Source organism: Emydura macquarii, unplaced genomic scaffold, assembly GCF_026122565.2.
Source record: "Emydura macquarii macquarii isolate MOO-44397 ecotype Brisbane River unplaced genomic scaffold, CSIRO-AGI_Emac_v2 contig_1043, whole genome shotgun sequence".
NCBI lineage: Eukaryota > Metazoa > Chordata > Testudines > Chelidae > Emydura > Emydura macquarii.
Genome location: NW_027131180.1, coordinates 1,912,227 through 1,925,595, shown reverse-complemented (window position 1 = coordinate 1,925,595; position 13,369 = coordinate 1,912,227). Strand labels below are relative to the sequence as shown.

Genomic DNA, 13,369 nt, shown 5'->3' with positions numbered 1-13,369 from the left:
CAACAGTGCTTCCATTTAATTCAATAGGAGTACTTGTGGAGTTAGGTATCATTCACTGTGAAAAGGATATCAGAAATGTAGCCAAGGTGATTCACACAGTATGTATTCTGTAGTTCACTTCTTGTAAACACCCATTTTTTGTCTGATTTTATTCCATACCCACCACTCCCAACCCGCAAAAAGCCAGTAAGATTTCTCAGGTAGGGGAGAATGACAGCCTCAGTGCTGGAACTTACTAGGTCTTGTTGCCTTTATTGTAAGCTATGCTGTGCCTATATTTTGTAAAGACACTAAAATGATCTCCCATGAAACTCAAGCTGTACTTTCAACGTGTTTCCTACAGATACTTTGCCATACCTTTTAGTCTCAAATTGAATTTAGGATACAACAACTTTTTATTTAAGTGAACTTAGTGCTTGTTCCACGTCCTGGAGACTCATTTCTTGTTTTAAGAAACCAACCCCTAACTGGATCTGTATGGGCAGTGGTACTATACATTTTCTCCCCACCCACCAACAATGTATCTCAGTCTCAAAACAGAGGGACTACCTTTAAGGGGAAGAGAAGATTTTAGTCTGCCCGTGCATTCATTTCCTGGATTCTCCACCAAGATTGCCAAATAGGGTGCCACATGAGATCAATTTTGGAGATGTTATTCTGCATAAGGAATTTGGCCATCAGTAACTAGACTAAAACCATAAAGAATGTGATGACAGTGTTTTTAATATTAACCAATACTAACACATGCAAAACAAGAACTTGTTGGACAGATTAAAATTTAACATAACAATGCAGACTCTGTTACCTGCACAAAATATTCTCAACTGCTGGACTGGAGATATAAGTTGCAAGTGCGTGGTAAAGAGATCAACAAATGCTCCAGGATATACAATAAAGATAAAAATCCCAAATCCATTAAACCGTACTTGTTCTCTAAAGAAAAAAAGAAAAATGTTACTGAAAACCAAAACCCAATGACTCTATAATACAAATTAATTCTTACATTTTAGAGCAAAGTGGAACTTATAATATCTGTATGAAATTCAGTTTAGCACAACATTCTGGCTTAAAAGATAATTAAACTAAACTCTGTTTCTTGTGTAAGTACCCAAATCTAAACAGAAGAAAGGATGGCCCCAATTTCTCCTCTTGTTGTAAACGAAAGATAGAAAATAAAATATTTTTAAAATCTACTTTCAAAAAAACATGTTTTAATATTTTGTTGGTTTTTTTAAAAAAAAAAGTAAAAAAAATTGCAATTAGGATTTAATTATGAAATGAACCAGAACTGATCTTCCTCAAGATCTACCTAGAAATAGCAACATAAATGCTTTTCTAGCAACACCAGTATTTTCCTGGATTTATCACTCTTTCCCCTAACTGTACTTAACAGAAATTTGCAAGCTAAAAGGAGGGTGACATCACTTGAAAAGAAAAAAATAGGTTTCAAGTACTCATCTAACATAGAGAAGAAAAAAACTGGATGTATGAAGTCAAAGGGAATTAGTAACTGACAGGGTATGTGGGGTCTATATTCTTGTCAGAGTTTTTAATTAGTATTTTTTAAAATGTTAGTTATATTTTTGGAATTATTAGACAAAGCTTATGTGAACCTCAGGAATTTCACAGGGTTTGATATACAGGCTGCCCCTGTCTGTTCCAATGTGAATATTATGGACCACTCCCATATCTCATTTGTCATGCTACAGGATTTAACATTTTATTTATTTACTCATATTTCAAATGTTCCTTATCATACGACTGAGGTACATGTACAATAAAAACGGGTACAATTCTTACTGAATGAACCAATAAAAACGATAAATCCTTCCTAAGTAGTTAATCCATCAGAATTATCTATAAAACAGGATCCTCAACAATGACCCTGATGCTCACATAACCTTTACTCATAAGCCTTAACCTTTACTCATAAGCTCAGGGAAGGACGAAAGGAAGTGAGAGGGAATAGGTTTTGCAACATGCCAACACAGTCATCTGTCAAGAAATCTGGGCAATAAAGAATTCCAGAACCAAAAGGTCCCACATTGATATCATCTTGCCACCAGCTAGTTCCAGTTTAAGGTAGGGGACCATTAACTAAAGCACTGATCTCAACTGCTGCATTACCACATGAGGACTTATTGACGGATAAGCCAGGACTCAAACCATCTAGGTCTTGCTAGTCAAAAACATCATCATCATCTTGAAATGGTCCTGGAAATGAATTGGAGGTCTCAGAGCACAGGCATAATGTGCTCCCATGCGGCACAAAATGCTCCCAGCACATCTATTCAATAAAATCTAAACACAGGGAAGTGATCCCAATATCTGTATGTGACATTACAGTATATGACTTGAACTAGAAGAGAAAAATTGAGACAAGGAGAAGAAGGGAGAGGAAGTGGGAAGGAAGAGAAAGCCTCACTTCTTCCAAAGATGCATCTTAAAATGATATATTTTATGTTGGGCTACTCCATTTTTCTATGTTTAAATAATTTAAAATGAAGTTTTCTATACAAGCCACAACCCAAACTCAAATGCCCAGAATCTTTGCAACAGAACATGAGTGAAGATAACTATTTGTTATACTACTAATGGCTACTGCACTTGAAGTAATTATGTGATATAATCTGGCTAAAAAGAATGGTGTACCTCTAGTGCTACAATCTCTGCACTTGCACATATCCACTGGATAGCTACATGCACAGTCATACTAAAGGTGAGAGAAAGGAAGAACATGCCTCGGTCCTTCTTGTGGTGGGACACTCTGCTCTCACATTACCATCTTACGTGAAAAAGTCTCAATGAAAGTAAAGACAGAAAAAAAACAGAATGAATGTTAGAGAGAGAACATAAAACATGTTTGAGTCCCAAGTCACTACTTTAATTTAGCTCTTCCAGATAACAATGCAAGAAATTTCAACTGCAATCATTCCTCCAGGACCTTTAGCAAAGCTCAGATGAGCACTTGCCACCTTAGTACTTGCAATCTGTCTCAGAAAAGAGGATAATGAAATTCATTATTTTCATCATTCCCAACATGCCAGGAATATGGTACTTTTAAAATAGTGCTTCCTATCATAATTAAACCTATTGATACACAATTCAAATGAGGTAGATAAATAAAAATAACTATTATCCTACAATTACATAGTACCTTTCAACCCACTGAATCGCAAGACGCTTTAACAACTTTTTACAAGCCATACAAATATCCACAGGAAAAAACCAATTACTTACCTGCTCTGTAACTTGTTCTTTTAGATGTGTTGCACATGTTCATTCCACTTCAGGATGTGTGTGTGTGCCCAGTGCACTGAAGCCAGAGATTCCCTCCCCCTCTCACAGTGGTACCTGTCAGGGCAGCACATAAGCTCCCTGCATGCTCATGCTGCTAGCTAATGGTATAAAGCTACCCAATCCTCTCTCAGTTCCTTCTAACCAGAATCCAGCATGATAGGCACCAACATAGAGGGAAAGGAGGGTTGGATGTGGAGTGGACATGTGAAACACATCCTGAAGAACAACAGCTAAAGAACAGGTAAGTAACCTTTTTTTTTTTTTTTAATTTGAGTGATTGCACGTGTCACTCCACTTCAGGTGACTCGCAATCAGCTTGAGAAGAAGTATCTTTTCAGAATCTACCTAAACAAGGGCTGCAACACAACTCTCAAATTTAGCATCATCTCTCAAGGCTACAAAAAGAGTATACGGAGTAGTAAAGGTAAGACAAGTCGACCAAGTCACTGCCTTGCAAATGACACCAGCGGACACATAACCCAAGAAAAGTAGCAGACACAGATTGTGCTCTTATAGAATGTACTGAAATTCTACCTCAGGTGGAAGAACCTTGGTCATGTCATAGCACAGTAAAATACAGGATAAGATGCAGGAAGATATCCTCTGTAAGGAGACAGGAAAACCCTTCTGTCAGTGAAGGAGATAAACAGCTGAAGAGACAATCTAAACCGCTTAGTCCCATCCAGCTAAAAGTCCAACGCCCTGCAGACATCCAAAGTATGGAGCCTCCCTTCACCCTGATGAGTGAGGTTTTGGAAAATAAGGTTGGCAAGCGCAAGACTGATTAAAGTGGAAGGCCAAAACTACCTTACTTAGAAATGTAAAATGAGGTGGCAAATAGATCTTATCTTTATAGAAAGCCTTATATGGGACAGATGGGAGGTCAACAACTAAAGCATGTAGTTCTGCTATACTCCTACCCAACGTAATAGTCACTAAGAATCCCTCACTGCTGGAACTATATGCAAAAAACATTTCCATTTCATGAAGTAAGTGATTGTGGTGGATGGCTTTCTGATATTTAAGAGAATGTTCTGAACCTCTCAGGAACACTCAGCTTGCTGAGGTGTTAACCACAGAGCATCCAAGCTGTCAGATGGGGGCTAGAAAGGTTGGGTGCAGTATCTGGCCATGATTCTGTGAAACTACGTTGAAGGCCAGAGACAGAATTATGGGACCGCAGATGGAGAGTCAAGAGGTCTGAGAACCAAAGGTGTTGAGGGCAGTCTAGTGCTATCAGGATCCTAATGATATGATCCTGCCTGAATGTGCAGAACCCTCTTGGAATCAGAGGGATGGGAAGAAAGGCATCTAGCAGTTTGCCCTTCCTGGACAGCAGGAAAGCATCTCACAGTTCCCAAGCTGTGACCTGCTCTGGAACAAGACAGGGGACAATTCCTGTTCAGTAGAGTAGCAAAGAGATCTCTCTCTGGCATTCCCCACATTTAAAAAATGAATCTTGCTATGTCCATTGTGAGGGACCATTCATAACTCTTGCTGAATGTTCTCCTGAGATCATTCACCAGATAGCTGTGAACACCTGGTAGGTGCAAAGCTTTGAGTGAGATAGCATTCTGGATGCAAAACCCCCTAAGATCTATAGCCTATTAGCAAAGGCTATTTGAACTGAAACCTTTCTGCCTGTTCAAACAGAACACAGCAGCAGTATTGTCTAGGAGGGCCTGTACAGCACATCTCTCAAAGTGCGGAAGGAAATCCTGACATACCAGGTGAATCACTTGTAATTCTCAAATGCTTATGTAGAGAGTAATATCTTGATCTGACCAAACTGTCCAGATCTGGAGACCCCCAGATGAGCTTCCCGCATCCCAGGGAGGAGGCATCCATGACCAGTCATGGAGGAAAGGAACCCCTTTGCATACACTGGGACGATCTATCCACCAATCCAGGGATGACATGTCATTTGCATGCACATGAGTGAGCATGCCCAGCAAATGGCAGGATGGATGGTAGATGAACTTCAACCTCCCCTACATGCTCTTAAGATGAAATCTGGCATGCTGAGTCATATACATGCAAACTGTCATGTTTCCTAGAAGTCTCTGACAATTCTTTACTCTTGTACAAGGATGAGCCTTAAAGTTTTTGCACAGTTCAATGCTACCCAAAATCTGATCAAAGGCACGTACGCTCTCACTGAATTGGAGGCAAGAACTGTTCCTATAAAATCAATCCTTGTACAGGAAACAGTATTGACTTGTCCTTGTTCATCATCAGGTCCAGGGAAAGAAAGAAGGACTAGATTTTATTGATGCTGACCTCCACCTGATGTTTAATCGACCCCAAATCAGCCAGTCATCCAGACACGGGACTATCTGAACACCTGTTTTCCTGAAATGTGCTGCCACATGCACTTTGCAAACATTCGAGAAGCTGAAGAGAGACTGAATGGGAGAACTGTGAACTGATAATATACATTCACTGTCACAAAACTTAAAAACCTCCTGTGACTCTGGTAAACAGCCACGTGTAAGTAAGTGTTCTTCAAGCTGAGGACAGGGTACCACTCATCTGGAACTAGGGACAGGAGAATAGAGGCTAGGGTAACCATGTGAAACATTATCTTTTTTATGTCTTTAGGTATCGCAGATCCAGAACCGGACTGAGGCCTCTCTTGGATTGTGCAATGAGAAAGTAACGGGAATAGAATCCCCTTCCCAAAGTTAAGGAAGAACGTCTTCTATGGTTCCTAATTGTAAAAGACTGAACTTCTTGAATGAAAACAGTCTCGTAAGCTTGTTCTCTGAAAAGGGACAGGGAAGGAGGATGTATAGGAGGGATAGAGATAAACTGAAGGGTATATCAGTTCTACAGTGCTTCAGACACAGTGATTGGTTGTAATATGGGTCTGAGCACCTAGGAAGTGGGATACCTGTTGCTAAAGGGAGGGATGGGAGAGATTAGATCTTCAAACAGTGGTATGCTGACCTCAACTAAGAAGTTAAGAAGATTGCTTAGAGGTTGTAAATTGCCTTGATTAAGTTGAAGCAGGAAGAGGAAGTGGTGATCTCCATCTCTGGGACTTATAGCATCTCTTCAATTGTTTAGGTTGCCTTAGAGGGTACAATGGATTCCTTTGGAGAGTATGAGGATAAAACTCCTTCCTCTTAGGGACTGGACTATAAATCCTAAGATATCTAAGAGTTGTCTTCCCTTTACTAAAAAAAAAAAAAAAGCTAAGACAGTGTTTCGTCTGTGTTCCCTAGAAACAAATTAGGATCCTCAAACAGGAGATCCTTGATTGTCCAGCAGACGTCTTCTGGAATCCCAGATGATTGTAGCCTAGTGAAGTGTTGCTTCGTGCCATCACCCCAGCCACAGTCTGCACTAGGCAAGGCTGCCTGAAGCAAGATTCCAGATACTAAATGACCTTCATTAATCATGGCTTGATGACATTCTTGCTTAAATAATCTGGCAATGAATTTAGCCATATTGTCTCAAACTGAAAAAACTGTATCTGGCCAAAAGAGCAGGGTGGTTTGCAATTCTAAACTGTAACCCTGAGGCTGAATACATTCTCTCAAAAGGAAAGGTTTTTTTAAATTTTTTGTCTTTCGGTGTGGTTTTGGAGCATCCTTGACACGATTTCTCATTGACTGCAGTCATCACCAAGAATCTAGGGTGGGGTATAAGTAGAAAAATTCATGACCCTGAGATGGCATTTGGCATCTCCTGTTTGTTCTCTTAGCAGTGGGTGGAAGAGATACTGGGATTTGCTACAAAATTTTTAGGGAACTAGCCACTCTTTTTAATAGTTCTTGGTATGTCTTACAACCATCCCAAATCAGGGACAATTACAACACTGTTGCCTCAACAGGAGAAGATGAAGATGTATTTGGGGGCAGTACAGGATGGTTGCAATGAGGCTGTATCAGTTAGGTCTGTGTCTGGTTTTAAATCCTCTGGTACTTGATCGGTACTGAGAATGGTAACAGACACATCTCTCTGCGTTGGGGGTGACTTAGATGGGCAATGTACTAGAGAAGCTTGCATAGCCACTGATAAGGCATCAGGCCCCAGTTGCAATACCCCATGACCACTTATCTCTAGATTTGCTCCTAAAGATATGTTGGTGTCAGGATCACTGTCCCCGATTCAAGAGGATTATAAAACATATCATTCTCACCTCCTACTCAGTGGTTGTCATCAAGCCTCAAGTACCCAGCTTCCCCAGTTATCTATGCCCTTGGATATGTAAATGTTGCCTTCTATATATTTTCTATGTTTCCTATTTTGCTGTATCATTTCTACCAACTGCATCTGAGGAAGTGAGCTGAGGCTCACGAAAGCTTATGCCTACTGAAATTAAAATTGTTAGTCTTTAAAGTGCTACAGAACTCAAGTTGTTTTTGCTGTATACAGACTAACACGGCTACCCCTCTGGAATCCTTAAATTTATGTGTCCGCCAAAATTTGTTGTCATCCTCTGAAACCTCCACAACAACATATCTATGTCGGCCATCAGCAGAGGATCAAAAACAGACCCCTCCTAGTCAAGACAGGAGCTAACCCTTTTCTCCATCTTCCTTGCTGTCATACTCCATCTCACTGCTGACAAGCTCCCCTCCGGACTTGACATCCAATACAGAAAGGATGGCAAGCTCTTCAACCTCATTTGCCTTTGATCCAAGACAAAGACTATTAATAAATCAGTCATTGAACTCCAATATGCAGATGACTGCACTGTGCGCCCATTTGGAAGATGATCTTAAAATAATAGTCAACACTTTCTCCGAGGCCTGCAACCAACTAGGTCTCACATTCAACACCAAGAAAACTAAAGTACTCCACCAATAGGCTCCGAATCACTAGGATCCTGCTCCCATTATTCAAATCAATAAAGAGACCCTGAAGAACATCAAGCACCTCTTGGCAGCTATCTGTCGCAAAAAGCTGACATTAACGAGGAAATTCAACACGCCCTTCAATGCGCCAGTGCAGCTTTTGGATGCTTGAGAAAACGTGTCTTTGAAGATTATGACCTCAAAAATAAAACCAAGCTTCTTATGTACCAGGCCACTGTTATTCCTGCTCTCTTGTACAATGCCAAAACCTGAGTCACATACAGTAGACACCGTGATGTTCTTGAATGATACTTGCAGAGGCACCATTGATAGATCTTCCTAATCAAGTGGGATAACTGATGCAACAATATTAGCGTTCTGCCCCAAGCCAAAAACTTCAGCATTGAGGTTATGACCATCCACCATCAACTCCACTGGGCTGGTCATGTTCTTTGAATGCCAGGAAATCGTCTCCTGAAGCAGGTTATATTCTCACAACTGAGCAATGGCCAACAGAAAATGGACAGGCAAAAAAAGTGCTTCAAAGACACCCTCAAAGCCAACACAAAGTAGTCCAATATTGACATTAACTCACAGGAAACCCAACCTCTAACCGACCAAAATAGAAAAGGACCTTGTGGCAAGTATCCAAGTATTTGGAGACCCAACAGAGACAACAGGAAACTGTGCAACAGGAAAGGAGGAAAGAATGCACCGCAGCCTGACTTAACAATCCAGATCTGCCCCTTCCATTGGGAGATGTCTGTCCCAATTGTGACAAGATCAGTGGATCCTGGATTGGGCTCATTAGCCACATACAGATCACTAGCGATAACTGGCTATCATTTTATGGAAGACAATCACCTTCAAACTCCGAGGGATTGCCAACTAGAACGACTTCTACTTGCATTAACTGACCTAAAATATCTTTGAGGTTGATTTAACATAGTGATATGTTGTGACACAAGCATCTCAATGTTGTAATACAACAATTTTATCCTGAAGGGAAAAGCTGAAAAGAGTGGCCTTGGTTTTCTTCTGAGATCTCCCTTTCAAATATTGACCAAACCGTTGCCCTTCTTAGTTCGTGAACTGTGATCTCATCAGCTCTTAAGGAATATGACTACAGGCATAAGACCTACCGATAGTAATAACAGATAGGCAAAGAAACAGATTCTAAATAAAGAACTTGAGTATTGCCCAGTGTAAGTGTAGAAATTAAAGACCAAATGTCATGGAAGAAGACACAGAACATCAGTTCTCTCCATCGTTCAGCACACCAGTAGGACAGGATTCTGATCTAGAGAACATGAGGCAGGGGGCCCCTGCAACAATACCAGCCAGTGGTTCACAGGTGTGTGGTCAGACCCCAGCACAGCCACATAATTGTCCCTTTTGGAACCCACACAGCAAAGTGAAACCGATAGCAATTCCCCCATGGCCATCCTGAATTATTCTATCCTGAGCTAACAGGTGGATCCTATACCAACCCAAGGCTGGCATCTCTCTGTTCCTCCCTATGCAGGTCAGAAAAATAAAGGCTTAAGGAATGTAAAGACCTAAGAAGGTATTTTAAATCCAAGATTTCATTGATCAAAATAGTAACTTTCAAGTAACATGATATAGAACCAATCAGCTTTTAATTTTGAAATTTTGCCAACCACAATTATTATCCAACAGTTCTCTACATAACATTTGGCTAAAGACAAGCCCCCTTGTACGTTCTGTGAAACTGAATGTAACATTGCCCTGGTTTCTGTAGCATTTCTGTATGGCAAATTAGAAATTGGGCAGGTAAATCTCAACTTTGAGGTTTTTTTACAACTATGAAAACAAACAATATATTTCTTGTGTTATTTCTTTCGATATGACATTTGGTTAACATGCCCCCAATGTTTGTACTGAAATGCACAGCTGGTTTTGGCAGCTGGACAAGACAAAGTTGGGGTTTCTGGCACACATGAAAATGAGGAAAGCAGTTTGAGTTTTTGGCACCCTGGGGGAAGCTGATGCTTTTGGCAATCAGGAGGTAATTCTCCTTCCCTGCTCATTGTGGGCAAAGGCAAAGATGGCCTCAACGCCAAGTTCCTCACCAAACCCTACCTAATACCCTGCCCTGATATCTTCCACAGAATTTAAAATAATAGCTAAGCACATCAGACAACTGTGTCTGCTGAAATGATCACCAGCAAAAAGAGTTAACATTGACATTTTCATTATGCATAAGAATTAACATGAAGTACCACTGAGATTAATTGCAGCAAGTCACACCTCTCGGAGCTACTGTTTCAGCCTGTTGGTACAACCCTTCATCAGTTTACATTTCAGTCACATCATGAAGGTTTCTGTAGCACCTATAAAGAGCTGGAAACTTTTCTGAGGATAAAATAATAAATTCTGGAACACCATTCTGCAATAGTGCACAGACTCTTGACAAATTTCACAGCTGCAGAATCACAGAGAATGTGGGACCTCGGTTAACGGTAAGATAAGTTGAAGGAAGGCTAACTTTAAATCTGAAGCAATACAGTATATTAAAGAACTGAAAGTCCATAATGATAATCTGTGCCATAGACATTTATTTAAAACTCTATGCACTCAACCATGACTCTAGGCACTTTCAAAATTTAATCTACAAACTATAAAATACAATTATAAAAACAGAACAAATGAACTGTCTATATAAATCACAGAAATTTTAATCATATTCACCTGTATTTAAATGCTCTGGAATATAAAGCTTTGTTGATACATAGTAAGAGAAAAGTAGTTTGCATTACCGAATAGCTGCCACCCCGTGGCCGACTTCATGTATGACACCACTGATGAGGATTGCAGAGAAGAAATAGGTCAGTTGGCTGATGGGCAGATTTACACCAGGCACCTGTTCGTGTAGGCATGACAACAAAACAACACACACTAGGATACCAAGAGATACAAAGACAGATCATTTTGCCTTGAAACTTGTTACTGCAACATAGTTGTGTATAGACTAGAAGCAAGACAAGGGGCCTTTATGCACATAACTATCAGATGACACCTCTGCCCTTTTTCCTTTTTACCTTATATACTTTTAAAAATTGTTTAAGCCTTTCATTACCTTTTAATGAAGATTAAAAACACTCCCACTTCAAAAAACAAAACAAAAAGAAACCAAGTACACACGGCAAACCATGGGAGAAACTGTCCTAACTCTTATTAAGCTTCAGAAGTGTAGACAGATTTATACAGACATGATATACAAATAAATCAGTCATGGAAATTGCAAACATCAGTTTACAACTTTCTGCGGTGACTCTTGTAGGAATCACTGCCCATCCATCACAACCACTTTTGTATTGGAACAACGGTAAGAGTTCAAAAAAATTATGAGTCAGCATGCCAAAAAATCAGGAGAGTGTCCTTGAAACTCATGAGATTTAAACCCTCCCCCCCACACACATTTTTGGTCTCTCTTATGGTTTGTGGACTCCACCTGATCACTCCCGCTGTGGCTGTGACAAATACAGGTTGAAAAGTCAACCATAAATGCATACAAAATGTGTACATACAAACAATGCAACCCTCCTGTCCACTGCTCAGACACCCTCTGGCTTCTCCTGACAGGTCCCGCTGCCCCAGACTCCCTCAGCTCCCTATTACCACAGACAGGCTCCAGTACTTCGCTCACCCAGACACACTTCCCTAGTCCTCTGGCTGGCTCCAAGAGCTGCTCCCAGTTTAAAGCCAGTGGGGGAAAAGGCTGAGCTGAGTTCCTACCTCTATTAATCCCTGCTTCCCACACTGCGGTGGGAGCACTAGGTCATTGCTGCTGCTGAACTTGGAGAATGCTCAGTTAGACTGTGCCTGCACCAGGGCTCTGACCCCTCAAAGCACAGAGATTATGCCCCAGTAAGGCAGCTGCTATGGCTGCCACCAGCAGCACAAACTGAAATGGTGACCTCTACTGTTGAAAATGGGAAACTGAAAACAATGAAGGCAAGATTACTGAACTGCCTGTGTTTGATCAGGAGAGCCTTCCAAACTTGGCCTGGATACACACAGTAATAGCATGTGTGTTGGCACGACTGTATGCTATAAGCTAATGTTCGCAATTAGTAAGACAACCATTTTGTAATTTTCTTTAGCTTTTAAGCCGCACTGTAAAATATACTAAACTACCACCAGCAACATTTTGGTGCAATCAGAGAAAACGGATTCCAAGCATATACATTTATTTCAGTCTCTCATTTTACAACAGCTCCTACCTTGAATAATCCAAGGGGAAAATCAACAACACAAGGACAAGTTACAGGGAAAAGCCAGACAAAGGAGGACAGAAAACAGGAGACAAAGGAAGCCGGAAATGCAAGATAGACATAAGGGTGGGAAGAGGCAGAAATCAAGTGTAGAAGTAGAGATAGGACAATGCAGAGAAGAGAGTGGAAAAGAACAGACAGAAGGGAGAAAAGAAACATTAGGGAGAAAACTGAAGAAAAGAAAAAGAGGAGTGGTACAGACAAAGGAAAAAGGAAGTGACAAAACAAGAAAGGCTTGCCTCTGGAAAAAAATAGATCCAGAGGTGGAAATCTGAAGGAGAGGCATAAATCACTTAACCTAAAGTTAAAAAACAAAACAAAAAAAACCCCCTAAAAATGAAATTAAAAATCCTTTTTAAGAGAAGGGGAAAGGAAAGCAGAGTAGAATACAGAGAGATATTTATTACTAGGCCTGTCACTATCAGCAGGATAGGACATGATGTCACCTCTCAGCAGTAGGCACCACAGTCCTACAGTGTCCACGCCTGAGAGAGAACTCCTGTGGGAAGCAGTGTTAAAACTTTGACTATAGCACCCTACCCATTTGAAGCCAACTATGCTTTCCCACATTAAACGTCTTCTGTATTTTCTGCATCAACTGGTGGTGGTAATTTAAAGTTAACTCTGCTCTTCTTAGCAGCTCTGTGTCAGACACAGGCAAGGACAAAATGCTATTAGCACTCAAAGCTGGCATCATGACTTTCTACCACAAATATAGGATGCTTCCTGGCATCAAATGATTTTCAGACTCAATGTCTGAGGACCTATTTTAAGATATATTTAAAAGGAATTTAATCCTTTATGAAATATACTGAAATTGAAAATAGCACTGTTAGGAAACAATGTTACCTATACAAATATCTTGATTTTCTGCATTCTACTAAAGGCATTTGTTTGAGGAGAGGACCCTTTATTAAGGATTCACCTGCTTCTTTTTTTACCTCTGACATTTGCAATAATACAATA

General features: G+C 40.4%; 1 protein-coding gene across 2 annotated transcripts in view; it reads right to left on the bottom strand.

Annotated features, from left to right (window-relative positions):
* MBTPS2 (membrane bound transcription factor peptidase, site 2) overlaps nucleotides 1–13,369 on the bottom strand; it is a 45,792-nt gene that overhangs the window by 21,032 nt on the left and 11,391 nt on the right. For both annotated transcript variants that reach the window (XR_010919129.1, XM_067545026.1), the window contains exons 4-5: nucleotides 10,886–10,989; nucleotides 806–933 (exon numbers count right to left, since the gene is read on the bottom strand). Coding sequence is in view for 1 of the 2 variants with exons in the window: in XM_067545026.1 (XP_067401127.1) it covers nucleotides 806–933; nucleotides 10,886–10,989 (232 nt within the window). In the remaining variant the exon portion in view is untranslated. The remainder of the gene's footprint in view (nucleotides 1–805; nucleotides 934–10,885; nucleotides 10,990–13,369) is intronic.